General features: G+C 40.4%; 1 protein-coding gene across 9 annotated transcripts in view; it reads left to right on the top strand.

Moving 5' to 3' along the window:
• Positions 1-19,246, top strand: part of Znf318 (zinc finger protein 318) — a 40,384-nt gene extending 21,138 nt beyond the window's left edge. For 2 of the 9 annotated variants that reach the window (XM_013072911.3, XM_087184584.1), the window contains 4 exons: positions 5,514-5,717; positions 6,170-6,269; positions 7,223-7,341; positions 7,745-12,156. In XM_013072911.3, the coding sequence (XP_012928365.2) occupies positions 5,514-5,717; positions 6,170-6,269; positions 7,223-7,341; positions 7,745-11,062 (3,741 nt within the window). In that variant the 3' untranslated portion in view covers positions 11,063-12,156. Of the gene's footprint in view, positions 1-1,814; positions 1,889-5,513; positions 5,907-6,169; positions 6,270-7,222; positions 7,342-7,744; positions 12,157-16,687; positions 17,033-18,099 lie in introns of those variants that run through there. The other 7 variants (XM_013072910.3, XR_002395654.2, XM_013072909.3 and 4 more) reach the window with 7 other exon arrangements.
• The last annotated feature ends 91 nt before the right edge of the window (positions 19,247-19,337 follow it).

Genomic DNA, 19,337 nt, shown 5'->3' with positions numbered 1-19,337 from the left:
AACCTCCTGAGTAGCTTAGAATTGTAAGCCTCTGCCACAATGTCTGGGTATCCAACAGTTTTCAGGCCAGTAACTTCAAGAGCATTCTTAGTACTTTCCTCTTCCTGATTACCTTATTCCCAGTCAATTACAAATTCTATAGCTCTGTTTTCAAAATAAATCTCAATTGCATTCACCTTACCATCTCCATTTCCATCCACTTCAGTTCTTGCTTGTACTGCAACATTCTTAGTCCTTTCTTCACATACAGCCAGTGATTGTAATACTCCCTGACCTACCTGTTCAGTCTCACTGCATGCCTCTTTGTCCTTGGTTACTGTAATTTACTGGCCTTTTTCTTCTTCAAACATATCATTCACTCTAGTGCCTTTACATCTTCCCTTTCTTTACCATGCAAGCCCAACTCTTTCCTTATTCTCTCCTCTAATTCATAGTTATTCTTCAGATCACAACTTAAATTACTTTGACTCCCCTCCCTGATTTGTCAGACTACTATATTTGCTTGTAATACCTTATAATTTTCCCCTTTTGAATTTATGACAGTTATAATTATATAATTACATGTGTTCTCCCAATTAGATTTTAACATTCGAGAGATCAGGACCTAAATCTGTCACGTTCTCCAGTGTAGTCCCCAGTATATAGCTAAGTGCCTGGCATGTAGTAATGAGTAGTATTCACAAAATATTACACTACATCTTACACTCTTACCACCTCACAATGCTCACAGTTTTCCAGATGTGCAATATGCTGTTAAACCTCTCTGATTTTACATTAATAAAGCCAAGATTAATCTTTCTTGGAACCCTACTCATCCATTGAGGATCAACTTGATGAATAATCCTTCCGACATGAAGAATTGTCAGAATTCTGTCCAGATTTAGTCAGCCTTTCTTTAGCATTCCCATTAATAAATTTCTTGTTTATAAGATTTATTTCATTCTATCTTATTTAAAAATTATTCTCATATCTGTTTCCTCCACTAAATGAAAGATTCTTGAAGATGAAGAAACACAACTGATTTATCTTTCTGTTTTCAAACATCATCCAGTATGTTAGGCACATGGTAGGTGCTCCGTTAATGTTGAGGGATAAGGAAGAGCATGTCCTGTATTATCAACCTTGCTCTAATTTCTGTCTTCTTGGAGAGTTCTCTCAAGCAGATAGACTCTAGTCTCTTTATACTTAGACCTTTTTTTTTTTTGGTACCGGGGATCAAACTTGGGTCCTTGCACTTGCGAGGCACACGGTGGAACCACTAAGCTAAATCCCCAGCTTTAAACCTAGATCTTGAGTCCAGGACCTTTGTTGGGAGAAGAGCTTAAACGTTCTGGCCTTTTTTAGTTAACTTACAAGGTGTGATCAGAATACACTGTGAATGTTTAAATTTTTTAAAAAAGTAGAACAGTAAACACATTGACACATTTCCATTACCTCCCTCCCCAGAATGCTCCCCTTAACTTCAAAACACTTATCCCATAATTCTTGCCACTTTCTGAAGCACTAGTGAAGTCCTTTTGTGAGTATCTTTACAAGATGTGATCTAAAGATCAAAAGTACTGCCGCCGAGTGCTACCAGTGAAAAGCTGGCTCATAAAAACATTATGGTGGTGGGGCTGGGGATTTAGCTCAGTGGTTCTGGCACCTGCCTCACAAGCACAAGGTCCCGAGTTCAATCCCCAGTACCAAAAAACAAAAACAAAAAACATGAGGGTGTGTTCTCATGCACCTTATTCACTGGATCTGGCACTGTGACTTCTACCTCTTCCTCAAAGTCAAAATGACCATGAAATAAACATTTTAAATCAATTCAGGACATCAAGGCAACCACGACAGTGCAACTAGAGACACTCAGGAAAGAGGACTTCCAGAGCTGCTTCAGAAAGTGGTAAGAATGATGGGATAAGTGTTTGAAGTAAAGGGAAGTATTATGAGCGGACTAATGGCAGTATATCCTTTAGTGTCATTTTTTTTTTTTTTAAGGAGGAAAGGTTATTATAGCTTACAGTTTGTAGTGGTTTCTGTGCATAGTTGGCTGGTTCCAAGGCAGGGTGTCATGGCAGAGGGGCATTGCAGAAGACAAACAGCTTATGGCAGGCAGAAGGTAGCAAGCAGCAAAGGACAAATGAATTTTTTTCTTTTTTTTTTTTTTGGCGGAACCAGGGATTGAACTCAGGACCTTGCGGTTGCTTGCCAGGCAGGTGTGACACCACTGAGCTACATCCCCGGCCCCATTTTTTTTTTTGATACCAGAGATCGAACTCGGGACCTTGCACTTGGCGAGGCAGGAGGTGGAATCACTGAGCTAAATCCCTGGCCCCTCCCTTTTTTTTTTTTTTTTTTGAGACTCACTATATAGCCTAGACTGGCCTGAAACTTGCAGCAGTCTTCCTCCCTCAGCCTCCCCAGTGCTGGGATTACAGGCGTGTGCCACCACGCCCAGCTACTATCATAATTTTAAAAAATTTAAACATTCACCATAGTTTTCAGTTATACCTTTTGTACAGTGGGCTTCTACTTGTATACTAATACTGTGATGATATGTTGTCTTGACATGGCTAAGTCTTTACATTCTCTAAAGCTACTGTTGGGATAGGTTAGAATTCAGTTTTCAGCTCAGTAAGACAGAATGTTGAGCCTGTGAACTTCTTACCTGTCCTAGGTTTTTCTTTTTTCTTTATATCTCTCTCTCCTCCCTCTCCTCCCTCCTCTCCCTCCCCTCCCTCCCCTCCCTCCCCTCCCTCCCCTCCCTCCCCTCCCTCCCCCTCCCTCCCCCTCCCTCCCCCTCTCTCTCCCAGGAATTGAACCTAGGATGTGCTACATGTAAGCACGTGCTGTACCGCTGAGCTATACCCCTAGGCCTTGCTTTTTTTTGTTTAATATGTAGTTGGGTTTGATATTTTCTCTTTCTGTTCAATTCAGAAAACTTTGCACATACACAAGCCCGTAGTTGCATCAACTTAGAGATAACTGTTATATCTTTTCTTTTTTTGGTACTGGAGATCGAACTTGGAATCTTGTGCTTACAAGGCAGGTGGCGGCACCACTGAGCTAAACCCCTGGCCCTGTTATATCTTGATGTATATCATTTTATATATTCTTTTGTTCATTAATTCATTTAACAAATAATTATTGATCACCAAGAAAGTGTCAGGTACTATTCTACATATGGGAAGTATGGCAGGAAACAGTATAGACTATGTTTTCATGAAATAGAAGACATAATAAATATACAAGGGGATATTAGGTAATGAAAAATGCCTAAAAGGAGCCGAGCATGGTGGTGCATGCCTATAATCCCAGCACTTGGGAGGCTGAGGCAGGAGGATCACCTCGAGTTTGAGGCCAACCTGGGCTACGTGGTGAGTTAAAGGCCAACCTGAACTATATAGAGAGAGTCTAAGAAGAGGGTTACAAAGTTGTTGGAGAAGATCTTTTGGATAAAGTAACTTTTCACCTTCTATATCTTTTTACATATCTTTATTGTTTATTCATATGTATTTTGTTACTTTTCTTAGTATATCATGAACAAATTTCCATGTCAGTGAACAGGCTTCTATACTTTTTTTTTCTGTGTTTCAGTACTAGGGATTGAACCCAGTGCCTTGTGTATGCTAGGCAAGTGCTCTGCTATTGAGCTACAACTCCAGCCCTTTAATATTAACTTGTTTGTTTGTTTGGTTTTTTTTTTTGGTACCAGGGATCGAACTCAGGACCTTGCTCTTTCTTTCTTTTTTTTTTTTGTATTAAATTCTTTTATTGGTACATTGTAGGTATACAACACAATTACATTTCTCATTGGGAATTGTACCTTTATATAATGCATCTTGGTTCTTATTTTTTCCCCATTCCTAGCCCTCCCTTCATGTCCTCCACCTTCCCTATTTACAAAGACTTTATTTCCATTTCTCATCATTTTTTCCTTTCCCTTCTTTCCTTTCCCTTGTGCCTCCCACTACCCCTACCCCTTTGGGCCTTTTCTTCCTATTTTACATTATTGATTATTCATTCTAATAATTGGTACATTTTAGGTATACAATATAATGACATTCATCATTGGAAATTTGCACCTTTACATAGTCTCTCTTGCTTCTTGTTTTTCACCCTTGCCCAGCCCTCCCTTCAACCCCTCCAGCCCTCCCTATTTACAAAAATTTTGTTCCTATTTTTCCATTTTCTCATATTAATCCCATTCCCTTCTATCCTTTCCCTTAGCCCTCCCACTTCCTTCCCCTTTTCCCCTTTTCTTCCTATTTCACATGACCTATTATACATTTAGTCCTTATTTACACTTTCAGTTTCTCACACCAGAGAAACTATTCGGTATTTACACATCTGTGTCCTATTTATTTCACTTGAGAGTATTGCCTCAATGTGCATCCATTTAGCTATAAATAGGACCTTGCTCTTTCGAGGCAGGCGCCGGAACCACTGAGCTAAATCCCCGGCCCAATATTAACTTTTAATGACCTTGTTTTATGTTTTTTTCCTACATAGATAGCAAAATTTAGCTGACCAATCAAATCACCTTTGCTTGACATAGTAATTTTCTTAGGCTAAATGTCAGGGAATGGAATTGCTGGGTCAGAGTATCCAGAATTTTTGAGGTATAGAATACATATTCCTAGATTGCCTTCCAGAAGATGGTGCCAGTTAATATTCCCATCAGCAGTGGAGAAACTCTGATTTCCTTCCTTCTGAGTGTGATCTCTTTAGTGACTCTGTTAAGTATCTATTTTTCCCTTTAAATGTCTCTTATCTTCACTGATCAGCCAGTAGTCCAGATGCCTAGTTTCCTTTTCTTTTCTGCTGTAAAGCCCCATGCATACTTATTTTTTCTGTGTGACAAAATTACCTTTTTTCTGTACCTCACACACTAACTTTTTTTTTTTTTAGTACCAGGGATTGAATTCCAGTCCTTCCGCTTGCAATGCAGGCAACGGAACCACTGAGCTAAATCCCCAGCCCTCACACACTATCATTAACCAGCACCACTGTCCAGTTTTCCATATCAGAATACATGTGATGTTTGAGTTCACTATCAACAGTTTTCTTCATTTACCCTAAATTATCAATTACCTTTGGATTTTGATTTTTCTTCTTTCTTTAGTTAACATTATAATTTTAATATTCAAACATCATATTTGTTTGCATAGGTAACAATTCAGCATTTACCACAGGTTATACAATAAAAAGAGTCCTACTTACTCTGTTCTTAGATACTCTCTTCAGAGGCAGCCAGTTCACAATCTTGAGTGGTATTCTAGAGATATTTAGGATGTATAAGCAACTATATTACCATTATGATTTTTTCTCCATGATATGAGAAAATGAAGTCTAATTGGTTCTCATTAAGGCTTGGAGCCTTGGTTCTTCCCAGCTTATATGGTTCTTTAGGCATTGGAAATATGGTCCTATAGCCATATTCCTATTATTATGGCCACTTTTTCCTGACAGAAAAGAAATGTGGATTGTCTTGAATTCCTTTGTAAGTGCAGGTTTTTCCCCTCTAGGAATCAAAAGTAAACCATGAGAAGTCCCATATTAAGAGCCCTAAGCCTGCTGAAAGCCCCCAGCCGCCTGCTAAGCAGTCTGATCAGCCTCTTGCTAGTTACGAGTATTATGATGCTAGTAACCACTGGTGCAAAGACTGCAATACCATCTGTGGGACCATGTTTGACTTCTTCACCCACATGCACAATAAGAAGCACATACAGGTAGGTATCTTGCCCTCTGTTGTTTGCACTATCACCCTCATTACCTTCCAAATTCTATGTGCCCATCTGTATTACAAAGCTGGAAGATGAAACATTCTCAATCTGAAGAGCCAAGAGATAATCAACAAAGGAGACTGTCCCTAGGGCTCAGTCCCGGGGACCCGCCTAGAACTAACCATCAGGACAAGTGTAAGTGAGGCCTCTGCCTCTTTTGATTCTTTACATGTCTGATTTTTTTGGTTTCATTTTATCTGTTTCTAGTACTTGCTCTAACATGTGTTTACCTTTTCCACAGGTGATTTCCATTTAAACAGTTGGCAGAGGGAATGGGTAGGGGGTGGGTAGCTAGGGGCTTCTGCTTCCCTGATCTTATATATGGGGGGAAAAAAGAGAAAAATGGGTCATTGAGTTTTTAGTACTGTTGTATGAGCACCTCTGCCTCTTGCAAATAGACACTGGATCCCTACCACAGACCTTGGGCTTCAAAGACCCAGAGTGAGGCCAAGCAAGATGTCATAAAGCGCACTGACAAGATAACTGTTCCTGCAAAAGGTATGTTTCCTCTCTAACTCTGTTATGGTTTCCTTACATTCATTTAAGGAAGAGATGTCCCTATACTAAGGTGCTAGGAAGTACCATAGCCTAGTCATACCTGTTCCTTTTAAACTTTTAACAAAGCTGTAAGAATGGCTTTGATGTATACATGTATTAAGTCCTAAAGGTAGAAAAAGAATGATCTCTACCCATATGGCTAGAAATCTAATAGATATTCAATATATAAGTACCACTTAAAATAGAGCAGAACAGCTGTCTTTGTCATTAGCTTATGCCCTAAAATCTTACTGATTTCAAGTCCAGGTATAAAGGACCATAAAAGGTGTAGTAATTTAACTACCTTTTCAACTAAGAACTATAACGTATTTTGAGGAGTTAAGGGGTAAGTTGAGAAGTAAAAAGTTCGTTTTTAAACTTTTCACTTTCTTACCTTCACAAAGTAATCAGTGATGGCTACCACATGGTTTAGCTCTGTATAAGATAGATTCCTGAGTAATTAATACTAACATGAGAGATCCTCATACAAATACTAGTGAGCAGGGCCTGGGATTTAGCTCATTTAGCTCAGTGGTTCCAGCACCTGCCTCGCAAGTGCAAGGTCCCAAGTTTGATCCCCAGTACAAAAAAAAAAAAAAGGGACTGTTTTGGCTGTTTTAAACCTCCCAAGATGCCTTATGCTACCTAGAGTTAGAGAAGAATCAGTGACAAAGATAGGTCTGGCAAAGGAAACGCCTTATTTAGCCAATTAGTGTTCCCAAGAGGTAGAAGGAATAGAGGTTGAGAACTCAAGCCTTAGACTGGGAGGACTATGCCCTTGGAATTCATCCAAAATGCCTCTTCTGACTCCGGAGTGAGTAAGGTACAACCCTACAAAGGGTTGGTGAGATTTCCTTTGGTTACTGTCACTCTTGGTGGAAAAGACTTATTTCCTTAACTTCTATTTCTTTCAGGCTCTGAGTTTCTGATTCCTACCACTGGATTTTACTGCCAACTCTGTGAAGAATTTTTGGGGGATCCAATTTCTGGAGAGCAACATGTGAAGGGTCACCAACACAATGAGAAATACAAGGTTGGTTTTTGTAATACCCTGTGGAGTTTACCACCTTCTGTAGTAATTCTTTTAACTTTGTAGAATTTCAGAGTCAGAAATAGTCACTGATACTTCAAATTTCACATACCCACTAGGAGATTCTCCTCAATCCTGATGAGAGAAACTGAGGTAACAGAACAGCTAGCAGAGAAAAGATCACTTGAAAGGATTATTCGAGGGATTTCTGCTAAGTGAATTCTAACAGTGGCAGGAGCCAAGATTTTCTCTTACAGTTTTTTTTTGTTGTTTTTTTTTTGGTACTGGGGATTGAACTCACGACCTTGCGCTTGTGAGGCAGGCGCGGTGCCACTGAGCTAAATCCCCAGCCCTTTCTTACAGTATTTTGACCAGTTGTTGAACCTTTTATCTTTTCTCTTCCCAGAAATATGTGGATGAAAACCCATTGTACGAGGAACGGCGGAATCTGGACCGCCAGGCTGGCTTGGCTGTGGTCCTAGAGACAGAACGGCGACGGCAAAGTGAGCTAAAGCGCAAACTTAGGGAGAAACAAAATGAGGAGAAAGAAAAAAAGGCAAAGGTTGTGAAGGAAACAAAGGAAGGTGATAAGCTCTGTATGGAATTAGAAGACCAAGTCTCTGAGAGTTGGAACACCCCTGAAAAAGCTGAAAATAAAAGGAATATGAACATCAAACTCCAATTAAAAGAAGTGAAGAAGGAATCACCAACATTATCATCTTTTGGGAAATTCAGCTGGAAGAAGCCAGAAAAAGAAGAGGAAAAGAGTTCAGTGGTGGGCCCAAGTATCCTTAAAGAAGAAACTGTGGAAAGCAGTAAGGACAAAGAAGATGGCAAAGCTGAAACAGGGAAGGTAAAGCCCATCAAAATCAAGCTGTCTGGGAAAACTGTTGTTGCACATACCAGCCCCTGGATGCCTGTCGTGACAACTTCAACACAAACTAAAATTCGACCCAACCTGCCTATCCCATCCACAGTCCTCCGCAAATCAGGTTCAGCTTCAGTGAGCAAGCCTGCTCCTCTTAACACCTTTCTATCCATCAAGTCCTCTGGAACCACTGCTAAACCTCTGCCAGTGGTTAAGGAGTCTTCAGCTGATCTTCTCTTGCCTCCAGACATCATCTCCAAAGCTTTTGGAGGAGAGGAGGTGATTCTAAAAGGGTCTCCAGAAGAAAAAGTGCTGGCTGAAAAGAATGAGCTATCCCATATACCTGAGCAGATGTTGCCACCACCACCTCCTCCTCCTCCTCCTCCACCGCCACCACCTCCACCCCCACCTCCTCCACCTCCACCACCCCCAGTTATACTTCATCCCACTGCTCCATCTCCTGCTCAAGCAAATGCTGTCTTGGCTCCAGGAAAATCAAACTCTGCTGTATCTCAGACTCTCAGTTCTGGCTTCCTGGGTCCTAACATTCTGAACCCAGTGTTGCCAGTAGCTTTCAAGGCCTCAGCACAGCCAGCTGCCATTCCTTCTGATGAGACAGCACCCGGGGTGAGTGAAAGTGACCGAGATCAGACCCTGTTCTCTATGTTAGTTCGTCCTCCCCCACCCCTCTCAAGTGTGTTCAGTGAACAGGCCAAAAAGGTGGAGAAGCGAAATTCGTGCTTAGCCACAGCCAACGCTAAGGATCTGTATGACATATTCTATAGTAGTGGTGGAAAGGGGACCCCTGAGACTAAGCTGAGTAGTGGGCCATTGGCCAATGGGGAAAATAGCCACCTTTCTAAAACTGAAAATTCACATACCTCTTCCACTTCTCCCTTGACGAGCAGTGCATCCCAAAAGGAATTGCCTCAAGATAGAGGGTTGGTCACTGCTTCTATAGTCAGCAACCATGAAAATGCCATTGTAAAAACTGTGGTGTCTGTAGGAAAACAGTCAGTTGTAAAGGAACTAGACCCGAAAAGCAGAGACCGTAGCTATAGTTTCTTACAGCCTCTGACAAGGTTGTGCCAAAACAGGCCGTATAAAACTACTACCCCAAAGACGGACACTTCAGCAACATGGACTTCTAGCTCTTTCCAGAGTGATGATAGGAATCTAGCTCCAAAGGGGCAAATTGAACTTGACCTGGGAGAGCCAGGGCCACCTGGTATAGACCCGGCTCCTCAGCTGTCAGGTATACACTGTCATACTAAGGAGTCTCAGAAATTGGTAGAAGTTCACCTCGTAGATTCTGGTAACCAATATAAGGAAAGCCAGGAGCTCCACAGCTGTAAAGATTTTGGAGAAAGTGACATAGAGACCAACATTGAACTAAAAGGAAGGGTAGCAGTTAAAGAGGGAGCAAGTGCCAACACTGGGCCCCACAGCATAGAAGATTCTAATTTGAACCATGGGAATAGATATATGTGGGAGGGAGAAGTAGAACAGCCAGAGTTGCTAATGATTGGCAAAGAAGCTGAACAGTCTAAGAAATTAATGACAGGACATGAAACTCCAAGTAAAGTAATCATTGAATCGAGTGCACAGGCTCTCTCTTCTACAAAGGCAAAAATAGATCCATTTCCATCGGAAGATAAGTCTTTACTCCAGCACTCACAAGATAAACTTGGGAAAATTTCCACCCCAGAATTGTTTCTTCAGTATCCATCAAGATCAGATGCATGTTTAACAGATAGTCCCTGGGAGCAAGGAGTTTCAGGTGGTAGTGAAAAGTGGCTAGAAAATTCAGCTGCAGAATTAGCTCCCAGAACTTCTAGGTACAGAAGTCTCAAACTCCAAAGAGAATTATCAAAAGATTTTCAAGGTAAAATGATCTATGAGCTGGCCATTTGGGATGAGAACAAGAGCCCAGAGAAAACTAAAGTGGAAACTGTAAAGCTACGAGATGTTCATTCAGAATTAACAGCAACAATAGAAAGCAAGGCCTTAGCAGACCTTGAAGCTACACACTTAAAAGTAAAGAATCTTGGTGCCCTGGGGAATCTGGGAGATACGCGTGTTGATATCTGTGATACTCGGGTAGACCTAGGACATAGACCCCCAACTACCCTGTCTCAGAAAGCATGTGAAGAAAATTCTGTATCACCTACAGGATATAATTCCTCTACCCGCAGCGACTTTGAAGGAGTCTCATCTTTTTCTGGGTTTCCATTAGGTTCTCCCAAAACCCTGGTGCTTAACTTTGCAACACAGGGTGAACACAATTCCTCTAATCCCAGAAGTGGGAGGATCACTTCTCCGAACATTGTGAAAACTGGACTTCCTACAGAAAAAGTTGACTCTGCTTTGGGCAGCCTAGAGAGAACACATCAGGCCCTTGACCTCTTGTCAGGGGGAAGGCTACATGAAGAAGTAGAAGAAACTTGCCAGTTACAGAAGCAAGAGTCACTCAGGTCGGAATCAGAAACACTTAGTCCTGCAGGTATTGGGCCATCTCCATGCCTCCCAGATCTCGTTGACTTTGTCACACGGACATCTGGCATTCTGAAAGAGAAACTGTGTTCTCCATTCTCTGATCCAGGTGACCCTCCTAAGTGTAGCTCCCTGGATATGGGACCACTACAGCTAGAAATCCCGAATGCCTCCATCAAAGAGGTAGCAGTTTTTCAAGCAGATGAGGACAGTGACAACCCTTTGAATGTCGTCAAACCCCCAGTTTCAGGGTCCCCTTCAGAGGAGCAAGTAGTTGGAGGCAATATGGTCCTTCAGGAAATGGCTGATGAAGCTGCAGTTGATCCCTTCCAGAACCAAACAGAATCCAATGTTCATGACTAAACACCCAGGGCTCCTTGTGGATGAACCAAATTGGCTTCTAGAAATTGGATGCCCAGATGATCTAGGACTGGTTGGCAATCTCATCTAGAACCTACATCATGAGATGTAGTCAACATCTTAACAGTAAATATTTATGGAAGCTAAAATATGTACCTCCTTTCCTTTTTTCCTTTCCCCTTAAAATACAGACAAATCAATCATAACTTCTGTATGTATCTGTAAAAAAATATTTTCTGTTAATTTTTTTATCTTTTGGCCAAATTATTTTCTCCTACTTTGTCATTAAAGTCAGATGTCTGCCTGCTCACCACATAGTGTGCTTTGATTGTATTTTGGCTTTGATGCTCTCATTTCTGGAATGTGGGGGAGGAGGGAAACAACTGACTTCTCCAAGTGCTGTGTGGTATTCCTACCAAATATCCTGGGCAATTGATTGATCTGTGGGAGAAACACCAGAAAGCTTGTTGAAATGGAAAGCTTCTACTAATAAAGAAAGAATTGTTTGTCTCTAGGCTTTCATTTGGATGGGCCTGGTTTAACATTGTTTGAAATGCAGCGTGAGTAGCCCTTTTGTTTATTGTTTATTTACTTCCCTTATTGGCATGTCAAGTCCCATACTTCCCTTCTTACTCTGTTGTTTGAGATGGTCCTGCTGGCCCAGAAACCTATTTGGAAATGGCCTCAGTAAACATGGAAGAAAATCTGGCAGACTCACTTTTGGAAGACAACAAATCGGTAAGGTTTATTCATGCATGGCCTAATCCCAGGAGCAGATATGTTTTGGGGGAATCACTTTCATTTTTAAAATGACATTTGCTCATTGTACTCCAGTAACACTTTATATTAAATTGTTTAGCAACCATTTCTCTTCTGAAGAGGCAGAAGATCTGAAACTTGAGATTGAACTCATCTGTTCCACAACCTATGTGTATCCCTTCCTCTACCTACCTCTCCCTTTCCCAAGTTATTTCCACCACAGTGTGATGTTTTGGGTTGTACATTGTTAAAAAGATTAAAGAATTTATAAGTTGGCTTGAACATGTTTAACTTTATTTTTAATGTGTTAATTTTATGGAATAAATGCATTAATCTCATGTTTCTTTCTGGATTGTTTTGAAACCACACACATTTGAACTTAAAGGAAGACTAAAATAATGAACCCCTACTGCCCTATTTGTTCCCACCTTGAGTTTTTCCCCACTTGTCAGAGTTACTTCCTTCCTACCAAAAGGTTAGGTTAGATAGTCTATGCCCCTGTGCTCCCAGATAGGTGGTCAGAGGCCTCGGTGGTCTGGTATTGGTGTCTTCTTATTGTGAAGCTCTTATATACCCTTTTGTTGGCTCAGGCTGTTCTAGGCACTGATTTTTCTGAGGGCAATCAGGTTCTTGCTGAGGGTTCTCTTAGGAATCAGGGAGTCAGTCCTCAGATATTCTAACCTCTGTCCCAGTTTCCTTCTGCCATCCCTGTTGTCAGCAATTTGTAACCTGGCTCAACATAGTTTTCTGAGTCCTTTTCTCCCACCTATTCCTCAAAGGTAATATATAATATTACTAATCTTATTCTCAGAATTATTCTTTTTTTTTTTTTTTTGTACCGGGGATTAAACTCAGGTCGTTGCGCTTGCACAGCAGGTGGTGAAACCACTGAGCTAAATCCCCGACCCTCTCAGAATTATTCTTCCCTTATTTCCATGTGTACAGAGCTGTAGAATCCTTAAGCTGAATTTCAGGAGGCTACTTAATTTTTCTAGAGCCTTAAGTAATGTCAATTTAGAAGTCATCCTGGCCCCTCTTCATGTTGTGGAAAGGATACAAATTTGAGAGAACTAGTCATTAAATATGCCTCCATCATTTGCCTTGCTGTAATTTTGGACAAGTTGCTTTATCTCACTGTGTCACAGGGTTATTTTAAAATGAGGGGTCAGTATCTTCTCAGCACCAAGCTGAGGGTGATTACTCAGGGTCAAGCTATCCTCTGAGTAATCTCTAGACTGACTTTTTCAGCTGTAGACAATTGAGCACACTTTTCTGATCTGGAAATCACAGGCTTAAAAAGATGTCTTTTAATAGAGCTTAAACCCATGAGCTTTGGAGAAATTTGTTTTCTGTTATTTTTTCCTATCCTAGGATGTTATCTGTAGGAATTTGGGGGACATAAGAGTTAAAAACTAGTTTGGCTGAGGGCCAGGGATTTAGCTCAGTGGTTCCGGCACCTGCCTCGCAAGTGCAAGGTCCCAAGTTCGATCCCCAGTACCAAAAAACTACTTTGGCCAGGCATGGTGGTGCATAGCCATAGTCCCACCACTAGGGAGGCTGAGGCAGGAGAATTGCCATGAGTTTGAGGCTAGCCTGGGCTACATAGTATAAGGCCAGCCTGAACTATATAGCAAGACCTTGCCTCAAAAAAGTTTGTGCTGATTTTCAGGCCTGTTAATTTATTAAGTTCCACTTCTCTTTGGGGAAAGATAGAGTTAGGGAAAGAGTGAGGAGTTAATCATATGCAGGTCTTAACCTCAGGGAATTAACCTAGAGTTAGGAGGGGATCCATATGAGAGGGACGATCAGGGAAGACAGGCACATTTCAGGAAAGACAGCTAGTTTAGGTAGATGGGGCTGGAGTACTTAGAGCCAAAATTTTGGTAATGACAGTAATTTCTGGGTAGCTTCAGGATTTATACCAAAGTTGTCTACCAATCTGGAGCTGTTTTAGAAGGCTCATTTCTAAGAGTTGCAGGAATGGCATTCTTCATATCTGCTCTGAACCAGAAGAGGGAGAGCTTTTAGGATTCCATAGTCTGGGCAGAAAGTGTTGCTGCTTTCTGCCCCTTTGATCAGAGGGACAGCTTTTAGGATTCCTTAGTCTGGACAGGAAATGTTGCTTTCTACCCGTTAATCAGTGGGATCTAGCTTTGGAGCTCAGCCAGAGAAGCTCACCCTGTGAAAAGAAGGCGGGGGGGGGGGTTCTAACCCAGTAGCTGGCACAAGAGGTAGGGCGTATTTTTATGCCCGCCCATCACAGTACTGAATAAAGTTTCAACTTGGACACAAGGCACATGCAAGGAACGGGCCCTGATCTTTACATGTAGCTTATGAATACTGAAACTGTTTTAAATTTCTGCAAACATCATGAATTTTTATTTGGCCCCCTCATTTGAGCACAAGTGAACATCAGTTTCGGTTAAATGTGGGCAAACACCCACATGGACCTAACTTGTATAAATAACCCTCTAAAAATTCCCTTGGTTTTGTGAATGGAGGCTTCCTGCCTTGTAAACTGTCATTTTCCTATTCACAAGGCATGTAATGCTCTTAATATTTTTCTTTCTGCTAATACTGCAGTAATACAGGAAAGTAATCCCATCTTACCCATGCTTCTTCTTTTCTCAGATATCAAAATCCATAAATTATGTAATGTTTTGATAGTAGAGCATACCAGAATATGACTTTCTAATCAAATTTCCAGATTCAGGGTCTGAAGAAGAATAGCTAGGAAACATACAGGACACAAGAATCCAATAGGAACATTATGTCCTGTTTTTAAAAGGTTAGGATTCAGATGAGATAGCCTGTAACAGTTAAAGGAGGTGGTTTGTTTTTCATTTTGTTTTAAATCTCTAAACTTGGCCTCTCCTCACCTTAACAAGACTTACTAGGTAGGTCCAGGATGAGATCCTAAGCAAAGTCAGTGATTTATGTAAGAACACAGACACATGAAAATAGAGATTATAAGAACATTTCTTCTTAGAGTTTATAAGTTTTACTTTTTAGCTTTAAAAGTTATGTATACAATACCAGTATTCATTGGTAAACAAAGTTCAAGCAGTTGAACTTTCACTGAGAATCTGCTGCTTTAAAAAAAAAAAAAAATTACCACCATCCTGAGCTGCCCTCAACCCATATTATGCTCTTGGAGGAAGATAATTCATATATAGATGCTTGTGTTACAGCACTTAACATGGTCATAATTTTACATGTGTGTGTTTCTTTGAATAATACATGTCCCAGCCCATCTGCATTATAAACTTTCCAAAGCAGGCATTTGTCTTTGCTTGCTGCTGCTTCATCATTCACAGTGCACAGCTGCCTGGCACATAAGGTGTGCAATAAAAATTTGTTGCAAAAATCAGTGTGGTAATAGTAGCTGTTTTTCTTAACTGATCATTAATATTTAGCAATTTATAAGTTAGTAAAAACTGAATTGTTGATTGTAGTTTGTGGTTGCATAGCACTCCAGAAGCCAACTGCCTGTGGTCTTTCATACAAAACATCATCTGTAGTAGGATATGTATATCAAGGCTGTGAGTGGCCCCCTTGTTTCAGCAGTATTCTGGAGTAGGGATGCCACCCTAGGAAGGATATACACTGCCCCTGCAGCTCCTAGAAGAGGAACTAAGGATGGGAAGGAGGGCAGACTGACTGTAGAGTTACCACAAAAACAAAGACTTTGAGGGCTTTGATGCTCAGATGGTTCCCTATCTTCTTCCAGCCAGATAAGTATGTTGAAGTCAGCCAAACCCTAAATCCCTCTGATTTGGCTGCAGGAATAATTCACCATTTTATGGCCCAGCATCCTCTTGTCATCTCATCAAGACTAAAACTGTTTCATTTGTGGCTGGAAACAAAGTGTTTTAAAGTTTATTTTGTGAGAATGAGCAGTGATTTTTTTTTACTTTTTGTCTTTTCTGTTGTGTTTCTACCTTCTGACCATGAAAATGCATTTTATATAAAAATATTTTATATCCATAAAATATGCATGTACACATATAAAAATATGTTTATGTCAGTAAGGGTTATCTGGTGCTGCAGAATTATTGCCTAGTTTTTTTTCTCTTCTGGATACTTTTATGTATTAAAAGAATTTTTTAGAGCTGTTATTTGGTGTGTCCTATTTTCACACTTGTCTACTTTTTTTTTTTTTGTACTGAGAAACTCAGGACCTTCCACTTGCCAGGCAGGCATGGTGCCACTTAGCTAAATCCTAGCCCTCATCTACTTTCCATAGTTACAAATAGGTCCTACTTTTTCTCTCAAGACTTCTAAACCCCTCTGCTCCCACCCATGCTGGGCAACGTAACTTCTTAAAGAATCTCCTACCATTCTTTCCTTCTCCCTCCCTCTTCCTCTTGCCTCCTTTGTTGAGCTGATTGTGCATGTCCACTGATGTTCAAGTACTTGGTCATTAAATTATATGAATCAAGATACTTGTTTGCACAAAGCTTACTTTCATCTAGGAACACAAATGCTAATCAATTTGTTGCATGCAAAAGGGTATAAGATAATTTATATGTAGTTATAGTGATTTAAAGCTTTACATGATTCTGTTCTTTCCATTCATGGGGAATCAGACATGAAAGGAGTTTTGTAGAAAATAAGGGAAATGAGTATGTTTAAAAGAGGTGATTGAGCAGGATTGAAATAGAGGCATAGTTACATAATCAGAGAATAAAAGGTAGAGGATGTGGAGAAAGCAAAAAGATATAATCAACCACACTGAAGTATTACTTTCTTTTTCATCTCTTACTCTGTCCCTGCTAAGGTTCCATTTAGTTTTCCCATAGCCTATTTACATAAGAAATATGATCACATTTTTACTGGTTCTCTCTCATCACTCTCCCTTCTTTTCAGGAGCAATTCCAGAAGTCCGCAGATTTACAAAAAGAAGGACTGCTGCAGACATTTCTGCTCCAGGAAGACAAGGATAGAAGCCACAGAGACCATGGAAATGATGAGCGTCCTTGTGGCCAGTAGGCAACCTCTAGGGCCTGACTTCCAGAAGGTGGGTATGGCTGTGGAGAATGCCCTGCCATTTTAGTTACAAGGAAATGGTGAGTTGAATATATGAGTGAATATATCTGTGTCTTTGAGTCAGTAGAAGAGGACAAAATGAGATGACATAATGGGTGTGTATTTTTTTAGACTTGTCACTCCATATCTTATTCAACATTGAATAAATTCTCTGTTCAATTTCCATCTCTCATTTTGTGCCATGATACTTATATTGAAACTGTGGGCTTTAGGCCTTCCCATTCTACTATACCTTCAAATCCCTAGCAAGTAGAATATCTTCTGTCTTGGTTCTAGCTCCCTTAAGAATCAAGAATAAAATTGTAAAAATCAGAGTAAAATTGGATAGGTCTTTAGAGGAGTGGAGTAGCAGTAGGCAAAGGAGCCAAAGGGAGGGAGCCAATCACAAAGGGAATGTTTAAAAAATTCTCAGATACCAGATTTAAGCATTGTCTACTGGTTTCCATTCAGTTTACTACCTCCCCTACACTGCATCATTCCAAAATACCAAAGAAATACCTGACTCTGTGTCCATCTAAAATGCCGATAGGTGCTTCTCTTACCCTTCTTTGTACTTGGAACTATGGATTTAGCAATCCAGTGAAAATGAGAACCAGAAACCAGTAAAACTTAGTTGACCTGTAAGTCCTTAAAACTTTTTTTTTTTGGTACCGGGGGATCAAACTCAGGACCTTGCGCTTACAAGGCAGGCAGTGGCACCACTGAGCTAAATCCCCGGCCTAGTCTTTAAAACTCCTAAGATTTGCTTAAATTTGAGGTGTCTCAGTTCCAGATTCACCTGGAAAACAGTTGACCAAGTTTTGTTACTGATTGGTAAATCCAGGCACTTTTAGAGTCCTGGAGGTCTAGTTTACTGCCTAACTAAATCTATGGTTTTAGTAACTTTTAGAAATTCTTGTGATACTGCAAATGTTTTTTTAAAAAGCATATAATATAGGGCCAGGGATTTAGCTCAGTGGTTTTGCCGCCTGCTGCGCACACGCAAGGACCCGAATTCAATCCCCGGTACCCCCTCCCCCCAAAAAAGCATATAATATATAACCAAACCCTTTGGTACAATAAAAGGTAGAGGGTAGAAAGCATCCCAGGGCATCTTGCAACTGAGATTATGTCCATTAAGCTCTAGTCATTCCTAAAACATGACCTTGTGGATGAAGCAGTGAAAAGCAGGGTGGTGCCAGGGCTGCCAACACTTTGTCACCACCACTTTATCTCTCTTGCTCCTAACCCAGGTCTGTTTCTCATCAACCATCAAATTATCCTTTCCAGAGACAAGCAAGGGTGCTGGTCACAGGCCGGAATTCTGAACTGTGATCCACACTTATACCTCCATCCCCTGTCTTATAGCTCAGACCACCGTTCTGCAGTGATGTCTAAAGTCTAAGGCTGAGGCACACTGATTTGGAGAGTGGGCAGTGAGGAAGAGAACATTTTTGAATAACATTTTCCACTTTGTACTTCTTTTATTTGATATGCTGTAGTTCACATATAAGTGAGGAAATGTTTAAGATCGACTTTTTTTTTGGTATCGAGGATCGAACTCGGGACCTTGCGCTTGCGAGGCAGGTGGCGGAACCACTGAGCTAAATCCCCGGCCCAAGATCTACTTTTTATTGAAATACAATTAATAAAACAGTAAATTTTACAAAACATAAAATTCACTATCTTAAAGTATACAATTATTTGGGGGGTTTTTTGGTGCTAGGGATCGAACTCCGGACCTTGCACTTGCGAGGCAGGCATGGTGCCACTGAGCTAAATCTCCAGCCCCGTTTTTTTTTTTTTTCTTTTTGGTGGTCCCGGTTTTTAATACCTTCAGATTGAACAACTACCACCACCACTAATTCCAGAATATTTCCATCACTCCCCCCCAAAAAATCCCGCTGATATACCCATCAGCAAAAACTCCCAATTACCACCACTCTCAAGTTGCTCCTCAGATGGGCAGTCACTAGTCTGTTTTCTATCTCTTGGCTTTACCTATTTTGAACATGAGTCATACAATTTGTGTTCATTTGTGTCTGGCTTCTTTCATTTAGTTATGTTCTCAAATTTAATCCATATGGTGTCATGTATCAGAGTTTCACCATATTTTAAGGCAATACACCATGTTTTGTTTATCCATTAGTTGGTGGACATTTTGGTTATTTCCACTTTGGGGTGATTATGAATAACATGATATGTTCATGTGCAAGTTTTTGTGTGGACATATGTTTTCAGTTCTTTTGGGTGTATACCTAGGAATAGAATTGCTATTGGTAATTGTGTAACTTTTAAAAAATAAATATTTGATTAAATTATAATGTTTATATTTTTAAAGCACACATGCTACAATTGTTAAGCTCTATTTTCATGAAGTAAACATACCTTTGATCAGTACTTACCATACAGTGAAATTCCTTTATAATCAATATCTCGTAAAAAAGAATATGATCAACACTGCCTGAATCCCTTCTCATAACCTTTTCTA

The sequence above is a fragment of the Heterocephalus glaber genome, unplaced genomic scaffold (assembly GCF_053883595.1).
Source record: "Heterocephalus glaber isolate CG9 unplaced genomic scaffold, H.glaber_assembly_v1.0 deba00001497, whole genome shotgun sequence".
NCBI lineage: Eukaryota > Metazoa > Chordata > Mammalia > Rodentia > Bathyergidae > Heterocephalus > Heterocephalus glaber.
This window is presented reverse-complemented; position numbering and strand designations above follow the sequence as displayed.